Consider the following 18,615-nt stretch of genomic DNA (forward strand, 5'->3'; position numbering starts at 1 on the left):
ATAAAAAAATATCATGACTGTCAGGCACAGGAACAAAGAATGCAGTTCGATGAGCCATAGGTATCTTGACTTGACAGACCACGAACAAAGTAAGCAGTTCGTAGGACCAGATGATATGATATGTACGCACGTGGACAACAATGCTGCTACACATGGTCGAACGGCAGTGAAGTCGTTTTCCATGTGAAAGCAGCGGTAAAATCATTCAGTGGGTGTGTGAGATGTTGAAGGTGTTAGGGAATCCGCGGATGGCGGTGGCAGTGCGCTGATGCTGGTGAATATCGGGGATACGACCAGTGGACTGGTTAACAGGGCTTCCAACAGGGCCCCAAGCGTCGCGAACGTCATTCTCCTCAAGAGGGTCGCTCTCAGAGACGATGTCACTCAGAGGAGACTTGGAAGAAGCTCGGGTAGCCTGGTTGCTCATGGACGATTCATCGGTACCGCGGCCCGACTTGTTGGCATTTTCGTCCAAGTTGGCAAGAGCAGAGAACGCGCCATATTCATGGAACAGGTCAGAAGGGAGCTTGACGCCACCGTCGATGGAGGAGTTGTTGTTAGATTTGTGGGTCTCATACATACGGCGGGACTTAGACTTCAGGTGAGTCTTGTCCACGGTGGTAGAGGACTCAGCGAATCCATGCTCGAAGGGGTCTGCATCCACAGTCAGGTTATCGGCATTCACAGTCGGGATACGGTGGGAGCTACCGGTGTCCATAAGATTGGTGCTGGTATTGATAAGAGCGGGCATGGCAAAAGGAGCCGGGGCGGTAATGGGGGCCATTGCAGGTCCAAAAGCGCGGCCCTGGGCAAAGCCAGCGTATCCAGCGAAGGCAGCGTGGTTGTCAGGAGCGGAGACGCTCTCGTAATTAGAAGACTGGAAGCTTGCATTGGGCTCGTTGTTGACGGGAGACGGGTTGACGTTCTTGGCCTTAGCCTGACGGCCTTTCCATCCCTGGTTGCGAGATCCACGGGAGTGGGAAGGGCCGCCGTTGTTACCATGGTTCTGAGGGCCGCGAGCAGGAGAACGTTGCTTGGCCTGAGGAGCCGAACTCTGGAGCTCGAGGCTGGTAGAGCTAGCGTACTGAACAGCTGGAGAGGCAGGTTGAGGGTGCTCAGTGATAGCCAGCCGGGGAGTAGCACGTTGCTGCTGGACAGGGTGAATCAGGCTTTCAACCCCAAACTTGTCGCGGTACCAGCGGGGAATATCACGCAAGCCTAGCTTGTCCAGCAGGTCAGAGTCAAGGGGCATCTCATGCTTGTAGAGGCAGCCTGTGTTGTGAAGTGTTAGTCAGTTTCTTTTTTAGAGATCTTGTTGTCATATGATGTACCCTGCTGAGAGTAGTCACATTCGCCGTGACGGATCCAGTACGAGCAGTATTCCTTCTTGGGATGAAGGACCTGTGTGAGAAATATCAGTAATGTGAACCTTGTCGCATCAGATGGGAAATCGAACGTACGTTGTTTCTGGCAGGCTGGGCGTTGTTGGCATGGAAAGCGGGTGCGAGGGGAGACATCGTGGTGCTGGTGGGAGTGGGAGCACTCTCGACCTCAGCAAGACCTTTGTACAAAACAGCCTGAACAGACAGACGAAGTGTGGCACAGACAGACTCGTCATTCACAATTTGGGTCAAAAGATCCTTCAGCCCAGCGAGTGCCTCTTTGTTTTTGACAACAGGGAGCGCAGTAGAGAGGCCGTCAATTGTCCAAGGCTCAGCGCGCTGGACAGCCAGGCCGCAGCTGGTCATGCCCTGGGTCTCGCTCGCGTTCAAAGTGCGAGGGACACCGCGAATGGAGACGTGAGCTGGAAGCTCGTCAACAGCGACCAGTGGAGTCAGAGTGCCACTGGCGCGGGAAGTAAAGAACTGGACACCCAGAGAAGACATCGTGAAAGAGTAAAAGAGTGATCGATCAAGATGAGAAAAAAATGAGATTGCGCAAGGATACCTCGCGTGGAGTGTAATACAGAATACTGATAGAGCAAAGGATGTGTAGGGAGGGGATATGGGAAAGAAAGAAAGCGAAGAAGAAGAGAAAGGAGCGAGGAGGAAGAAAAGGAAGACGATTGTTTGGGAAGTGACAGAAATCTCAGCTGGGAGCAGCAACACGCGTTTGGTGACGAGCTTCAAAGGTATGAAGCTCACTCAATTTTACTGTTCAGAATCCCTTACAAGTATCATGAACAAGGTCATTTAAAGCTACAAAGAACAAGGTTCCATTTTCCGGATTGGACAGTGGAATCCAGCACAATATATGGACTATCTAGACAAAGAGTGATGTATCTGATGAAGATACAGCATGCAAGAAGTCGAGATAAAGCGTGACAGCTCTCCGTCTGCATTTGAAATAAAGAACGCCTTCTATCAGGCTTGTACCGATATGGTCCAGTCACAGCTTCAGATTGGCCACATTTACCTTCACAATGCATATTACTAGTCACTGGGGTCTTCTTTGGCCCTGTGCAGCTTCTTTACGACAAATGCGCTTCTCCCAATGAGTTGCATGTCTCAAGGCTACGTCTCATACTGAGCGACTTTGTTGCTTCCCTGGTGTTTCTAGATACAAGGAGGGGCAGCTGTATTCAGTCTTCGGTGTTGTATCCCGGAGATCAGATAATGCTTTTGTTCCTTGTGAGCCGGGGTAAGATCCACGTCTCTTAGATATATATTCTCGCTTGCAGACTTGGACAACCCCTCCCCGTCACCCACTACCTAGAGCAATGTGCCATTATAACCCACCTGCGCCTCAACTAGATAGTTTTCTGCTGTTTCTCACTGAATTAGCTGTCTGCACCCGCTGTCAAGAAAGGAAACATTCCCTTTGAGTCCCAATAGCTACCGTGCTACCAACAGCAAAGCATTAACACCCTCACAAACGTCCAAATTGACTTCAAAAACACTTCCAAGTAGCTTGAAAACACGAGGAAATTACGCAATTTGTTCCATACTGCTTTGTTCTCTTTGCTGTCGTGGTGGTGTAAACAGTCCTAGGTGGACATCAGGTGACTTGTCTTGACCTAATTTGAGTGCTATTAGAAACCAAAAACTGCAGATTGTAGATTACCACAACATCCGAAGCCTAGCGAACCTGACACCAAAGGAAAGAAATAAACATTAAAATCATTGAGGGATGCAACTTGAGATCTCAAGGAATTTCATACTAGTTTGCCAATCTCTCCCAGGTTAGCGGTTTGTTCTCTTCACTCTCTGTTAAGTTTCAGCAGCTTCTTTTGCTCTCTATGTTACTGCTGACGCTTTGCCCCAATGGAGGTGCGCTGGGTCGGCGAGCTCAGTGAATCAAGTTGAGCGCTCTTTCCATCATGTTTGCTACCCACAGCCACAGATTCCCGATCTGGTTGATTGGCGTAAATTTATTAGAGGCTCTAGTGTCAGGATTGCATCTATCGAAGTTGCCTAGGGAATCTAGGTTTCCATCGTTGATCACATCGTCTACTGCACAGTTAGATCCTGCATATATCTCATATACCTTCATCTTGCGCAGTCATGTTATCTCAATAAGGGTAATAGTCTGACCTCGTTCTCCATGACCACCTTCCCCTTAAATTAGAGCATCGGCAGGCCCAGACTGAGGGTTCCCACTCAATCCATCAGGCCTGCCTGTTTCTGAGTGACCATAGAGAACTCCTGCGTAGTAAAATTGAGCCCAGTGGTCAATTCTGCAATTACCTACACAAGGCGTTGGGTTAGCTCTTGGTATTGCTCAGGAGATGCCATATTGCACGTTTGGCTTAACGGTATGTTGTTTGAATGATAAAGAGAGGGAGAGGTGTTACTGGTGATGAAAAACAGAGGAGTCATGCCTCTGTGACGCTTTATATGCAAAGATTGCTATTTGGAAACCTTTCAGAGTTACGCAGTAGTATCTTCCGCAGCAGGATACTCAGCCGCTCTTTTTGCTTGCCTTTGTTTATACTGTTTGATAAATGAAAGCTTAGCTGCTTCATAGTCGAACGTTAATACTAGCTTCTAGAACGCCTTCTACGGCATATGGGAGCGACCTGGCGGCCTCTACACGCAGGAATGAGTACTCAAACAATTCATTGCTCAAAGACAAATGGGTATCTTAATAAGGACATTTCTGCCCTGAACGCTAAACGCTGCATCTCCCATCCCCCCCTTTTTTCCGTGTTCTCTTTTCTCTCCCCCTCCTCTCTTTCCCTAGCGAAAAAGAACCGATTGATATCAGAGTTGGTCACCGAAATGACCGCAGGCCTGCCCGGTAGGGCAAGCAAAGACGCCGGGTTTTACGGCTCACCATCGAGAGCAGTGCTCCCCCCAGTTAGGTCTACAATCTGTAGCCCCACCTCAGGACGATGCGAGGCCGGAGTGACCGCTAACTGATGGTATGCTAGCTGAGCTGCCCTCTTGCGCTCGGCTTGCGCAGTGGAGGACAAAACACCCAAGAGGTACGTATAGGCACTGTTGATGAGGACCGAGTCCTCCTTGCTAGCCTTTAGCGCGGCCAACATCCGCTCCACCTGGACTACGGACTGCAGGTGTGGGCACACCCGCCGGCTAGAGAAATGCGCCACACCGCAAAGTCCGCAGAATTCATATCCCACTCGGCGCAGTGGGCAAGAACCAGGCACATGGTGTTGCTTGCAGGCAACACATGAAGGGTATAGGTCCGATGCGCCATCGGTACCCATTTGTCGGACGGGAGGAGGTGATTCCACGCGGCGGAATTCGCGGGCTGTATAGTTGTGTTCGTTAGCAAAACTCATTGTTGAATAAGTAGATAAGGAAATAGAATTGTAAACCAGATAATGTGGTAAACAATGCAAAGAGAAGAAGGTCCTTACATGGCGCCTTTGGGGCAATATCTAGATCATCCATGTCGGCACCCATGTGCATGTCCGCATCGGAATCACTCTCGTCGGCGTCGTTGTCACGCGCCTGGAATTCAGTGTCTTCCTCGTGGGCTGACTTGCGCATTTTGGCAAGTGGCTCAGGAGGAGGGCTGGAGCTTCCCCGGTAGTCTTCTTCCACCGGACGACTGTTGTAACTGATTTTCGCCCGCTTTCGTTTACCTCGTCCCAGTCCCTCGGCTTGACGATTGATTTCCTCTTGAGCTTCACGCTCTCGCTTCTGAAGAATCCTTTCCCAGGTCGTGATATCCACAGGTACATCTTCCGTCTCCACTACTTCATCCAATGTGCCACGGTCCTTTTGCCAAACCCGGGCAAAATTGAATTGTGGCTGTTCTCCTGAAGCCGAACTCGAACCTGCCTCATTGGCAATCTCTTCTGTCTGTTCAGCCTGGCTCCGGTCCAAAAGCTTGTCAATGGAGTCGGCATCGTATTGAATATCAGCAGAATTGTCATCGTTAAACAACGCCTGAGCACCGTGCTTCAAGATAGATTCCAGGTCTTCCTCTTCATCATCGACGTCCATACGATCGATGAGCACATGGTCAAGAGCCATTTTGTTCTTGCCCTTTTGCATGATCTTTTCTTCCACGGTCGCACGCATCACCAGATGGAACACAAGAACGGTGTTCTTCTGCCCAATTCGGTGGGCACGCGACAAAGCTTGCATATCTTGCTTCGGGTTGAAATCAGGATCCATGATGATAACAGTGTCTGCAGTGGCAAGGTTGATACCAACACCACCAGATCGCGTCGACAGCAGGAAAGCAAAGTACCGGGAATCAGGTGCGTTGAAATCATCAATTTGCTTCTGCTTATCTCTTGAGGCCATACCTCCATCCAGACGACGGAACTTCAGCCCAAGCCCATTGAGGAAGTCTTCAACTATGTCCAAGTTCCGCAAGAACTGACTGAAGATTAGGACTCGGTTTCCACGCTGGTGAAGCCGGGGAAGCATCAAGTTCAACAACTTCAGCTTGCCAGATGCTTCGACCAACTGCTTGTGAGAATCTTCAACATCATAAGTTTGTTCCTCGATATCTTGGTTGTATACGAAGGGGTGACAGAGGCATTTCCGCAACTGCATCAAGATGTTGTTCAAGTTCTGCCGGTCCTTCTTCGGCACTGGACCAGATTGCCTCTTGCAAATGGCTTTGATGAGGAGGGGATTCTTCTCAAGGATCGACTTGTACAGCTTCTTCTGCACAACCGACATGGAAACCGGAATGATGATCTGCACCATCGGGGGAAGGTAAGGCAAGACCTCTGTTCTGGTGCGACGCAGGAAACAGGGTCGGATCATGCTGTGGAGCTCCCGAATGGCCTCCCGGTCAAGGGCTCCTCCATATTGTTCCTCCAGAGCTTCGGCATCTTTGCTGCGATCAAGGAATTGCAGCAGGTTGAACAGTTCGCGAATGTTATTCTGAAGGGGTGTGCCGGTAAGAAGAACCTTGAAGCCGAAGTCCATATGATACAGGCGATCATAAAGCAGGGTCTTGTCGCTCTTGAGGCGTTGTCCTTCGTCGACTACTAGGCCGGCCCAATCGACTTTACCAAGAACACGCTTTGCATCATCGTCAATCATGCTCTCGTAGGATGCAACGACAACATGGCAACACATTTCTCCATTTTCGTTGAACATCTCAAACTTCCTGGCGGTTTCACGAGCAAAGGCACTTCCGTACCATGTGACAACCTTGACCTTGGGTGACCACGTCTTGATCTCGCGCCGCCAGTTCGGGACTGTTGAATTGGGAACGACGACCAAGAACGGCCAACACTCGTGGTTTTCAATCAAAGCCGCGAAGAAAGTTAAAACTTGAATGGTTTTTCCAAGTCCCATGTCATCAGCAAGAATAGCATTTGTTCGCTGAAGGAACATGTAGTAAAGCCAGTTTACACCGTCCATTTGGTACTCCATGAGTTCACCTCCGATAACAAGCGCTGGCTGTGTTCGCAACACGAGGCTCTCTTCAAAGTTCTTGGAACGGGCAACCACAAGACGTTTCTTGAGTACGCTTAGCTGTGGAGGATGAATCTCGTCTCGAAGAACCCAGTCATCAAGAGCTATCTTGAAGTCTTCCAATCGTTCCGTGTCACTCGGAGGTTCTTCCCAAACCGAGTCTTCATAAGGCAACCCTTTGTACTTGACATATGCAGTTTTGATCATTTTGGGATTTGTTGTATCGTCAGGGAGCCTGGCCTCATCCAAGTATTTTACCTTGAACACGACGTCAACTCGCAGATTATCTTCGGGAATTGCCTCCTCGGTGGTCCGAATGGGTTTGATAGCCCTGGGATGCCGGAAGAATGATTTGAGCGTTGCCGTGACGGCCTTTTTCCAGACCCAGTCTCCGGGCATCCAGGTGGCACGGAAATAGGACTTGCCTTTCCACTTGACGAGGTATTCTTTATCAATCTCTGCTTTGATTTCAACTAAGTTGTTCTTGGAATTGGGGTCAATAGGCCGCCATGCGACCAAACTACCTATGTCAGCAGGGGTATCGGAACAATCCTTGCATTGCCAGCCGTCACTAGGAAGTTGGGTAGGGTCTTGTTCGCCATCACCTGGAAGATGATTGAAATGGAATGCTCTTTCGCAAGTGGTGCACCTGACCATGATGTTGTCAATGTTATTCACACGGGACATATCAATAGTGGTGATTGGGTCGGTGCCACCATTCGCTTGTCGCAGTTCTTGCTCTTCCCGAGGTGTAAGACGCTGTCGCAAAGGCTTTGACATAGGGCCTTCCGTCCTGCACACAACGCAGTGGCCTAAGTGAGGAACTAGGTCATGTCGTTCTGTGGCAGCTCCCACACAATAGCTGCATTGAAGAACGAATACGCCCTCGTCAACCTTGGTGACTAAATGTTTCCGAACTGATCGAGGTCCAAGACAAGAATGATGGAAGGTTGAGGTGCAACCCTGACAGAACACCAATGGTCCTTTTTCAGTATTATCATCATAACCATCGCAAAGCTTACAGGCTTCGTTGTGACGAACTCTGAATTCAGCGTATTCCGGAAGAGCATGGAAGGTTTCCTTCGCGCCGGAGTACTTCAGGGGCTTTGCTGCTTCTTCGAATTCCGAATATTCGTCATTCTCATCTCGTTCTTGCAGATTGCCTCGAGTGGACTTTCGCACGCGAATTGAAGCTCGTGTTCCCTTTGTGGAGGCAAACGACCCTTCAGAAGATCCCCGGATAAGAGCTCTGTTCTTCGCGCGCCTTCTCAACCTGCGGCGACGACCGTCATTTGGTTCATCATCTTCATCATGACCATCTTCAATATCTTCACTTTCATCGTCTGAGGGTTCATCGTATTCAAAACCACTTTTAGTGTCATCTTCGCTTTCGTCGTCACTGTGATAGTACGCTGCAAATGAGGCCCCTGTTGCTGCTCGCCGCTGCCTAGCCCTGGGACCTCCGAAGCCAACCGACCAATCTATGCCAGAATCACTGTCGTCAGGTGCATCGCCGCCAAAGCGACTCAAAGTGCGTGGCCTGTGCAAGGCGATAGGATCCGGGCTCTGTGATTCACGGAACGTTTGTTGGAATTCACGAAGTGCTTGGGAGCCATTGCTTTGGTTCTTGAGGCGATTGACGGTCATCTATGAAAGTGAAAGTCAGGCAATGTGATTCAGACCAAAATTATTGATACTGACTGTCAGAAGTTCGCCACTTTTCATTCGCACTGTGAGCCTTCGCTCATTGGACGTTGTGTCAATTCCGAGAACGCGGTGCGCCGTGAAGTGACCCGGTAGATATTCATACTGCTCGGGATTGTCAATCTTTGGGAGTATGATTTCGAAAGACATCTTTGTAGTGTTGTTGTCTGAGCTTCCGGTGAGCTCAGCCCTGTGGCTGGTTTGGTTGTCGCCGCGAGTGATTGCTGAGGTAAGAGATGCGGAGTCGTCAAGATACTCCAGCATGGACTCGGCTTCTGAAGAAAGGGACTTGCCTGCAGAAGAAATTGCGAATGTGTAGATGCTGCAGGAACCGCCAAGCGGCTCCTGCCAAAGGTTTAAATCAAATCAGCAAATCAAGCGAAAATGTTAGGGAAGTAGATTTCGAGAAATTGATACCAGTGAGGTATCAGCTGCAGGATCAAAGCATCAGCATAGGAAACAAGGTAGAACTTGGAAGTCGGAAGGCATACGGAGAAAGGCCCAACGCGCCGCGCGACGCGATAACGATAAGCGGAAAAACGTTACCCCGCACTCGATATCTCGAAAATCTTCACGAGTCTGGAGAGAGAAGCGAAGATGTTGGTCAATATTGCGAGATCGGGATGGAAAGCACCCTTGCGACCGTTCAGTCCATCTGTTCGATATGCGTCTTTGAATTCGGCTATTGGCAGAGGAATTCGCAGATCGGAAGCCGTGTATTCAAGAGACGAAAGAGATGAACGAGAGAGCGAGAGAAGAGGCCACGATTCTCGGTTTTCAAAAGAGCAATACGGGCCACGACAATATAGCAAACGACAATACGATGGTACAAACGATGCGAACTTCAACCGCCGACAACCCTTCCGGAAATCCAATGACTCCCCCTTTACACCAAGAGGGCGATCTGAGCCGTTCCCCGATTCACCTCGAAATGACCAAGGCCGACGGTTTCCACAACGAGACAAGTCCCAATTCCTAAGAAACGATCGAACAGAGAAGCCTGCTTACAACGAGTTCGACGAAGATGAGTTCATTCGAACTGGCAGCTTCCGAGCCCTACCACGTGAACACCAGTCACGATTCCGCGAACGCGAGCCCCGTCGTGACCACGAGACCTCATTCCGTGAACGCAAGCCCTCATACCGAGAGCATGAGTCTCAATTCCGTGACCGCGAGCCACAATTCCAGCGGCGTCACGATGCGAGCTTCGAACGACAATCGAGAGACAAGCCCTCGGAGCCCAAGGAGAAAGAATCCAAGTCTCGAGCACACAAGGTGACTCGCGGCATGCCAGAGCGAGTGAAAGAGAACGTCAAAGTCCCGGACACGATTCCCTATACTACACCAGCCTCGGAATTCATCTATGGCACCAGTGCCGTGGAAGCGGCGCTGCGTTGTAGCCGGCGTCAACTATACAAACTCTACATATATCAGGCGGCAGAGGAAGAGCTGAGTGCCGGAAAGGTCACGATTCGCAAACTGGCACTGTCCAAGAACATTGGAGTCAAGATGGCATTCGCAGGATGGGACCGGCTCATGGACAAGATGAGTGCAGGGCGACCTCACAACGGATGCATTTTGGAGGCATCCCCCTACCTAAACTGCCTGTGCGTGGCCTCCAGGCAGTTGACTCTATAACTGAAGAAAGCTTCCGGGTCGAGCTGGCACCCCAGACTCGGGAAGAAGCTGCGGTAAATGGCACCGACGATCGCGTCCCGATCCATCAACCTCCACCCCCGCATGAGGGCCAGCGATACCCGGTTGCATTGCTATTGGATGGAGTTGTAGATCCTGGTAATATGGGCGCTATCATCCGCTCGTCCTATTTTCTAGGGATCGATGCTATTATCTTGGCGGGCCGAAACTCTGCGCCTTTGTCTCCTGTGACAATCAAAGCGTCTGCCGGTGCAGCTGAAAACATGCCCATTCTGCATGTGAGGAATGAAGTTGATTTCATTCAACGGTCACAGAAGAATGGATGGCGATTCTACGCTGCTGATGCGCCCGGCCCCGGATCTGTCTACATGGACGCTGGGTCCGGTTCCGATTTGCCAATCATGACTTCTCCCAGCGTGCTGATGATGGGCAGTGAGGGGGTCTGGATTAAGCTCGCATATCAAGTCGCACGCCGATGCAACGGTTAGTATTCCGGGCGCTCGTCATAGCCCCGTGCTCGGGGTGCAGTCGGACCCAGCCCGTATTGACAGTCTTAATGTGAGCGTTGCGGCGGCGCTATTGATGGAGAAGTTCCTACGAACCCCACTTGCAGTGGCAGAAACCGTTAAGAAGGAGAAGGAAACTGTACGGAGTCCAAAGATGTGGTGATCATTGTAATAATAATCATGTACTATAGCACTATAGCATTTACACGAGATACCTCTACAATCGCATGGAGTTTTGGTTTAGTGTCACTTTCGATTCACTTAGGTATTCATGTACTGTAGCTGAACCCTGTCTCAACAATGAGCAAACAAGTAAACTGCAGGCCCATTCAGATACCGAGGATCAACCGGAATCAGCGGTTTCGGCTTTCCGTCGCTCTCGATATACCGAGACTCGTCACCGAGATTGAACTTTGTGGGGGTCAGATCGGACATGCGGGGGAGAATCAAACTTACTTTTTGAGTCTCTTGATTGTCTATAAACACTCCTATTTTCCCCGGATTTGGATCACTATTCAATCGTGTTTATTTCTATCATTCAGGATTTTGAAACTTATCAACTACATTATTCGCATATTGTATTCCCACAATGACCTCCACGACGACTTCCACAGTGACTTCCACAATGATCCCTGAAAAGCAAATCCCAACAACTGCATTCGTGGTCGAGAAGCCCGGCGCCCCATTTACACTCCAAGAAGTCATTCTGGACGAAGTGCGATCAAATGAAGTCTTAGTCGAAATGAAGTATACAGGCCTGTGCCACACAGTAAGTATGCCACGGCGATGAACACCCCCACGCCACACCGAAAACAACAAAATCAAAAAAAAAAAAACCTAACAATACCCCTAGGATATCGTCGTCCAACAAGGCGCTATTCCAGTCGGCGACTTTCCTGCCGTGCTAGGCCATGAAGGCGCAGGAATCGTGCGTCGCGTCGGCAGTAACGTCAAAGACAAGTCCCTCCGTGAAGGCGATCTCGTCTTCCTAAGCTTCGCCTCCTGTCACGGAGAGACCTGCAATCCCTGCAATGATGGCCGAAATGGCTTCTGTGATCAAGTGACGATACTCAACTTTGGTGGTGCTCGAGGCCCTAATGCCGCCGACTCGCCTATCTCTTTCCCTGGTGGAAAAGGTCCGCTGCGCGGCCAGTTCTTCGGCCAATCCTCTATGAGCAAGTTGGCCATTGTCGCTGAAAACTCCGTTGTCAAGGCCGCGCCTGGTTCTGGTGTTACAATTGAAGATATGGCTGTTCTGGCTCCGTTGGGTTGTGGATATCTCACTGGTGCCGGGACCGTCTTCAATGTTCTCAAGCCCAAGCCCAAGAGTCGATTTGTTGTTCTTGGTATGGGTGCTGTGGGTCTAGCGGCTTTGTTGGCTGCGCGATCTCAGGGCGTGGAGAATGTCATCGCGGTTGATATTGTTGATGCTAAGCTTGAACTGGCGAAGTCTCTTGGCGCGTCGCATACTCTGAACACGAAGAATATCCCTGATCTTGCGGCTCATCTGCTTGAGCTCTTCCCTGGGGGCGTTCAATGTGTGCTGGATACAACTGGTGTTACGCCGTTGCTTCAGGCTGGGATTGACTCCCTCGGTCATGAGGGTACCTTGGCTATTGTGGGTGTGGCTCGTGCTGGTCAGAAGCTCAATATCGATCCCCTGTCGTTCATGATGGGATGCAAGAAAATTGTCGGTGCTATTGAGGGCTGTGCAGATCCCGCTCAAGTAAGTCTCTTTTCATCAGTAGCCTGGGGTGTTTTTGACTAACCTGCGTTTGTGATTAGCTTGTTCCCCAACTGATTGATCTGTACAAGCAAGGGAAGTTCCCTGTCGATAAGCTTGCCAAGATATATACCACTGATAAATTCGAAGAAGCTATGCATGATTTGCATTCTGGCACTGTACGTATCTCGATCGAGATCTCCAAAAGACCAAACTGACATGCCCTTGCAGGTGATCAAGCCCATCATCAAGTGGACGGACCAGTAATTTATGGGTATATATATGCTGACGCTTTGGTGTTTTGTTGAAATGACTGTCTCCTTGGGGATTTGGGAGGTCGGGGTGTTTGATTCCATGTAAATGTAGCAGATGAAGTTCGTTATGAGGTGACGAGGCAAATGATCAAGTTGACATAACCAGCTATATTCCAACCTAACATAACATCATGAGCCACATGTGACTTCACATCTCTCAAAGTACACGACCGATATGTGAGATATGTCTACGTCGACTAAGAAGGCACGGATAGATTCTGGTGGAGTTCCTTTCGCTGCACAGCACCAAAGCGCATATTGCCCACGTCGAAGACCTGAAGGTTATAAGCCATTGCGACGGCAAAAGCGACAAGAAGAGAAACTTACCGCATAGACAGCCTTCAAGAAGGTATCGCCAAGAATATCCATGGTCATACTACCACGACTCTGGATACCACCATAAACATAACCAGTCTTAGCCTCAGCGAATGCGAGGTCCTCCTTCTGAACAACAAACTGCTTATCGCCAACGGCAAAGGCAATGACAGGCAGCTTATCAGCCGGAGTGTTAGATGGATAGATCCAACCCTGGTTTTCATCGTCATACACCGCTCCCTCAATAGCATCATATATAGCCTGACAAGTATCATCATCAACCAGCGCCAGAGTAGTACCAGTATCAGCAATAGCGGTGTTTCCAGACCGAGCAATAGTCTTCCCATTGACAGTCGCCGAAGTCGAGTCGAACGCCCAGAATCCCTGGCTGTTATCAACAGGCGTGTAGTAGATATCCTCCTCGGCAGCCTTCACTGTGTCCTGGTCAACATACCCAAAAGTATAGAATGATTCGCCCTTATCCGGCTCATCAGAGTCTCGCCAAGACCCCAGCTTAGCGGTAAACAGCTGAGCCGACTTCGGGATATCGGCTTGCGTGATCATATTCTCGACAGGTGTGCTGACAGCCTTGGGCTTGACGGTGTTGATATTGCCGAAAGCAAGTCCGAGAAGTCCATCGCCAGCACCCTGTGCAAACTGAGCGGACAAATTCTCGGTCAACTCAACAGCCTGACCTTTAACAACCAGTCCACCGATATTCACATTATCATTGCCGACCAAGCCAGAAGCAGAAGAACCATCTCCATAGGAGATCTTCCAAGTAGAGCCCTCCTTCACCTTGTACGTACTCGACTTAGTCGGATCAAAGACAGTATGATTCTTATTCTCCAACAAAGTCTCAGCAGGCATCTTCGTCGACCAGACCTATACCCACATCAGTCCAAAGCCCCTCACATCCAGCAAAGCAACAAATATACTCACCCAAAGATCCGCAGACCCAGTATCAAAATCCAAACTCAGCGTCTGAGCCGGAGTCCCAATCCCCACTTCAGCCAAATACATAGCATCATTCTGAACATCATCAGCGCCAACCTGACCCACCTGATCACTGTCAGCACTCTTCTTTTGCATCACCTTACGCAAATGGGCACGGCCTCCGACAGGCTTATCCGTGTACTGTCTGCCAGTCTGCTGCATCGTCATTCCGTACATGTACGGCCCACCCTTTGTCGGGGTGAAGCGGTACTTGCGCATGGCATACAAGTACGACTTCGTGCCGGACTTCTGGTAGCGTGGATTGGCGGTGATTTTGATTCTGGTTGTCATGGTGGGTGGATTGTGGGTGACTTTTGATTTGAGGAGTTTGAAGATTGACATGTTTCTCTGCGGGGGTTTCGGTGTTATTTATATTATTTATGTTACTGGGATAGTGTCATGCAACGGGGAGTTTGGTGGGGCGGTTGAAACGAGCGTCGTCATGGTGTTTTATATGTCTTCACTAGCTTTGAATGGGCTTGACAAGTCATCTGTTGCTGTGCTATCGGGTCACCATCTAATGGCGTTGTATTTCGTCATGGCGGATGACTTAGGGTTAGTGTTGTTTCGAGGTGGCATCGGCTACGGTCATGCCCGGTTACCACAAGAGGGGCTTCTGCATGAGTCTGCAGGGGTGGATGATAAGCCTTTTAGAACTGGAAAATAAGTTTATTTTGAATTACGAAAGTACACTTGAGATCATCTGCTAACGCCGATCCTGACGAAACCCCTCCCTAATCCGAATCTCCGAGAAACACAAACTGGGAACGTACACACACCCCTGTCAAGCCACAAGCCACATTACTTTTTCCGACCCTTGGACTTGGGCGCTGTAGTGCTGGCACGGGAGCTTGCGTTAGAGCCAGTCTTCCCACCCTTGGTAGCCTTGACTTGCTTGTTTTGCTGTAGATGCGTTAGAATCAAGAACACACAAATAATCGACGGGTACGTACAGCAGCTCCATTCTTAGCCTTCTTCTTAGCAGGCGCAGCATCTTCAACTTCCTCGTCCTCTTCACGATCACGACCACGGCTCTTGCCGTCGCCATTGGTTTCGAACTCCTTCGCAACAGTATTCAACAATGTGGTGCAGCGGCGACCGACCTCCACGGGCGTACGGCTGAGGAAGAACCAATCGAAACGGAACAGGGGCGATTCACGGATCTCTTCACGGATCTTCTCATACAGACCCTCGCCCTCGACACCATACTTGTCCAACATGACCAATAGGAATCGGTCTTCTTCTTCGGTGTAGACCTTTTTGTTGGTGGTAGACACAGTGTAGTTGATCTTGAGCTGTTGGAGGGGCACGCGGTACATCTCTAGCTTCTTGCGTAGCATCTTCCGCTGGTGGTTCATCTTGCGAAGCTTTTCCTCACCTTGATCGATGACTCGAAGATACTTGGTGTAGTCGTTGATCTCAGTGTACCGGCGCCAGAAGACTTCGGCGTACTCTTCAATTTCATCTGGCTCCTTGCTGTCGATCTCAGTAGCAATACCCACGTAGTCGGTGCGACCGAATTTGGCAGACCCATTGACAAATTGCTGGAAATCACGTCGGTTCCAGTTTGCAAAGCCCTCCTCGGACATGCGAGCTTTCTGCTCTTGCTCCTCCTCGGTAAGTGGGACAGCATTGTCGATAGCATGTTGCTCAAGAGCTTGGTCAGCCTCTCGGTCGCTGAGCTCCGTAGAGCCTCCGGCAGTTGTGTCGGGAAGTTGAGCCTTGTATCCAATCTCCTTATGGAACCAAGCGGTCTCTTTATCTTGGAGATCCGAAAGACCAGGTGGGAAGAATTGCCAGTCATGAACGGTGATTTGTTTGGGAGCTCGCGGGACCTTGGGCCTTGTGTCGGCGGTTCGGCCTCCAGTGGCCAAAGCCTGACGGTAATACTTGTCGATCGAGTAGAATTGTTCCTTGCGCTCACGCTTGGCAGGGTTGATCCAGCTGACGCCAATATCCTTCTTGCGCTCAGTGAAATCCTTTCCGTTCCATTCATAGGCGCTCTCAGACGAGAACTTCTGCAAATCATCAATACCGAGCGTTTCGTACTTCTTGCTCAGCTCCGCAGTTCGCTCCTCTCCCTTGCGCAAGATAGTCTCGATGTCATCTTCAGAGACGTCGTTTGCACCGCCACCACCGGTAGTCTTGGCGCTGAAAACGTTGGCAGCACCATGTTGAATCATACCAAGAAGATCATCTTTGGAAGTGGCTTTGCTGGCTTGTTGCTGAGCCCGACCTTGCTGAATGACAAGTTGATCCAAACGCAGTTTCTGTGCTGCACGTTCGAGAACCTTCTCTTCGATGGCATTCTCCGTGACGAATCGGAATACCTTGACTTGCTTTGTCTGACCAATGCGGTGTGCTCGGTCCATGGCCTGCAAATCGGCCTGGGGGTTCCAATCACTGTCGAAGAGCACCACAATGTCGGCCGAGGTCAGGTTGATACCAAGACCGCCTGCTCGGGTGGTGAGAAGGAAAACGAACTTGTCTGATCCTGGCTTGTTGTAGTCATCAATAGCAGCGATACGGTCCTCGTGCGCCGTGGTACCATCGATACGGCAGTAGTTGTAGTCTCGGAACACACAGTAATCTTCCAGGATATCCAGTACACGACTCATCTGGGAGAAGATAAGCACACGACTACCATCTGCTTGCATGCGCTTTAGGAGCTTGTCCAAGATTGCCATCTTTCCAGAGTTGAAAACAAGGTGTTCATCAGTAGTGTACGGAGGACCTGGCTCAGCACCTTCGAACAGATAAGGGTGGTTGCAACACTTGCGCAATTGCATGACAATGTTCAACAGGCGGGTCTTGGACTCGCGTTTTCCTGCAGCACCGTTGACAGCGTCGATATCCTTCTCCAAAATTTTTTGGTACCACTTCACTTGCATCTCAGACATAGGAACATAGAGATTGAGTTCCTTCTTCGGCAGCAAGCTCTTTTCGACATCACTCTTGACTCGGCGGAGCAAGAAAGGACGGAGGACACGGTGGAGTTGTTGAATCACAGTGTCCTGATCGGACTCCTGGTTGGAGAACCATTGGTCGAATGCTTCGGAGTCACCGAAGACATCCGGCAGAAGGAAATTGAGCAGAGCCCACAGTTCATGAAGGTTATTTTGCAGCGGGGTACCGGTGATCAGCAGCCGGTTGCGTGAGTTGAAAAGACGGATGATTTGCGACAAAGATGATTCTTCGTTCTTAATCCGATGCGCCTCATCGATAATGATGTACTCCCAGGCGAACTTCTTCAAATGCGACTTCTCACGAAGAATCATTTCATAACTCGTGATGCACACGTCAAAGTTCTCTTCGAGCAACTCCTCATTGATCAAACGCTGGCGCTCCTCTTTGTTGCCTTGGAGCACAAGAATCTGAATGTCAGGGATCCACCGTGCGAATTCTCGCTTCCAGTTGTCGAGGGTTGACTTCGGTACAACCACTAAGTGAGGACCAGTGATTTCACAGACAAAGCGCAGATAACCCAAGAAAGAGATGGTTTGTAGTGTTTTTCCGAGACCCATCTCATCAGCCAGGATACCCGAAATACCGTTCTCGTGGAGCGAAACAAGCCAGTTCAAGCCGGCGATCTGGTAATCACGTAGCTCACCATGAACGAAAGCGGGGGACTCTCGGAACACAGTAGTTGTATCTCCACCATGTCTTTCATCTCTGAGAAGTTCGGCGTCTTCCTCTTGTTCCGTCCGGCGGCGGCGCTCGCCACCAGCACCCCCTGAGCGCGAAGATCCCTTACGGGCCTTCTCTTCACTGTCTGCATTTTGGCGATCAATCTCTGTCATAATCTCCTTGATCTGTGGGTTGGGATTGGTCTCGATGAAGTGGCGAAACAGGTCAGTGAGACCGAGAAGGTATCGGAATCGGCGAATCGAGTCATTCTCCTATTAGACATTGGTTATCAATAAACAGGCCGTGGGAATCAAAGAATAATTCTTACCTTCGATTCATCTAGGCGGCCATGCTTCTTGCCCAAAATGCTTTTTCTCAGGTGGTTCGCCTCGGATCTGCGGCGGCGGCCATCCATGTCGCCGGCAACACTGCTCGCTGTGGTATTTGGGTTCGTGTCGGAGTCCTTGAATTGAATTAGCCATGAGTATTGGAGAACGCTTGGTAAATCAAGGGCATCTGTACAGTGTAGTCTGGGGTGTCCTGGTAGCTCTGGGTTGCGAGCAAGTCAGCATTTGATCTTGAATCATAGGAATAAAAAATTGCATTAAGTTAGCCCCGACATATGAAATGTCGAGGGAGACAAGAGATATGACCACATACCGTTTGCGCGTCGGCGCTATCCACGGGCACCAAAGGGACCGTGTCGTCATTCCCATCAGTCATAGGTGTATCGGCCTGCGACACAGGGTCAGACGCGAGGGCAGGCGCCATCGTCAGTCTTCAGCGCACAAAGCGCAAGTGCGGTCGGATGCTGAACACGTTGGTGGAACTGTATCAGAGAAGCTCGCGACTAGGTCGATCGCGTAGTGGCGACAAGAGAACGAGCTGATATTAGTAGAGTGAAAGGGAAGGAAACAGTAGAA

At 50.1% G+C, this 18,615-nt stretch overlaps 6 protein-coding genes across 6 annotated transcripts; 2 read left to right on the forward strand and 4 right to left on the reverse strand.

Annotated features, from left to right (window-relative positions):
• Positions 1 to 205: 205 nt before the first annotated feature.
• On the reverse strand, positions 206 to 1,886 carry N7446_005831 (uncharacterized protein; the record flags this gene model as incomplete). The annotated part of the gene is made up of 3 exons (XM_058514579.1): positions 206 to 1,272; positions 1,332 to 1,401; positions 1,461 to 1,886. 3 exons carry the CDS (start codon positions 1,884 to 1,886, stop codon positions 206 to 208), a joined length of 1,563 nt encoding a protein of 520 aa, XP_058371757.1.
• A 2,378-nt stretch (positions 1,887 to 4,264) lies between these two features.
• On the reverse strand, positions 4,265 to 8,819 carry N7446_005832 (uncharacterized protein; the record flags this gene model as incomplete). Its single annotated transcript, XM_058514580.1, has 3 exons — positions 4,265 to 4,713; positions 4,823 to 8,498; positions 8,553 to 8,819. The coding sequence occupies 3 exons, from the start codon at positions 8,817 to 8,819 to the stop codon at positions 4,265 to 4,267; spliced, it is 4,392 nt and encodes a 1,463-aa protein (XP_058371758.1).
• Positions 8,820 to 9,152: 333 nt separating this feature from the next.
• On the forward strand, positions 9,153 to 10,880 carry N7446_005833 (RNA methyltransferase, TrmH family; the record flags this gene model as incomplete). Its single annotated transcript, XM_058514581.1, has 3 exons — positions 9,153 to 10,162; positions 10,204 to 10,595; positions 10,645 to 10,880. 3 exons carry the CDS (start codon positions 9,153 to 9,155, stop codon positions 10,878 to 10,880), a joined length of 1,638 nt encoding a protein of 545 aa, XP_058371759.1.
• Positions 10,881 to 11,306: 426 nt separating this feature from the next.
• N7446_005834 (NAD(P)-dependent alcohol dehydrogenase) lies at positions 11,307 to 12,707 on the forward strand (the record flags this gene model as incomplete). Its single annotated transcript, XM_058514582.1, has 4 exons — positions 11,307 to 11,486; positions 11,571 to 12,443; positions 12,503 to 12,619; positions 12,672 to 12,707. The coding sequence occupies 4 exons, from the start codon at positions 11,307 to 11,309 to the stop codon at positions 12,705 to 12,707; spliced, it is 1,206 nt and encodes a 401-aa protein (XP_058371760.1).
• A 126-nt stretch (positions 12,708 to 12,833) lies between these two features.
• N7446_005835 (pepsin-like aspartic protease) lies at positions 12,834 to 14,467 on the reverse strand. Its single transcript, XM_058514583.1, has 3 exons — positions 14,012 to 14,467; positions 13,082 to 13,954; positions 12,834 to 13,029 (listed from the first exon to the last, which is right to left on the reverse strand). Exons 1-3 carry the CDS (start codon positions 14,405 to 14,407, stop codon positions 12,952 to 12,954), a joined length of 1,347 nt encoding a protein of 448 aa, XP_058371761.1. The 5' UTR covers positions 14,408 to 14,467; the 3' UTR covers positions 12,834 to 12,951.
• A 399-nt stretch (positions 14,468 to 14,866) lies between these two features.
• N7446_005836 (uncharacterized protein) lies at positions 14,867 to 18,463 on the reverse strand (the record flags this gene model as incomplete). Its single annotated transcript, XM_058514584.1, has 5 exons — positions 14,867 to 14,968; positions 15,019 to 17,964; positions 18,021 to 18,155; positions 18,215 to 18,241; positions 18,353 to 18,463. 5 exons carry the CDS (start codon positions 18,461 to 18,463, stop codon positions 14,867 to 14,869), a joined length of 3,321 nt encoding a protein of 1,106 aa, XP_058371762.1.
• Positions 18,464 to 18,615: the final 152 nt, after the last annotated feature.

Source organism: Penicillium canescens, assembly GCF_028828765.1.
Source record: "Penicillium canescens strain IBT 15451 chromosome Unknown utg000004l_segment0_segment0, whole genome shotgun sequence".
Lineage (NCBI taxonomy): Eukaryota > Fungi > Ascomycota > Eurotiomycetes > Eurotiales > Aspergillaceae > Penicillium > Penicillium canescens.

Excerpts from the sequence above, each read along its gene's own strand:
- N7446_005835 (XM_058514583.1), bottom strand. The coding sequence starts at position 14,407 with ATGTCAATCTTCAAACTCCTCAAATCAAAAGTCACCCACAATCCACCC. Across the intron at positions 13,955-14,011 it reads CTGGGTCTGCGGATCTTTGG|GTCTGGTCGACGAAGATGCC; the intron begins GTGAGTATATTT and ends ATGTGGGTATAG. Across the intron at positions 13,030-13,081 it reads TCTTGAAGGCTGTCTATGCG|GTCTTCGACGTGGGCAATAT; the intron begins GTAAGTTTCTCT and ends TATAACCTTCAG.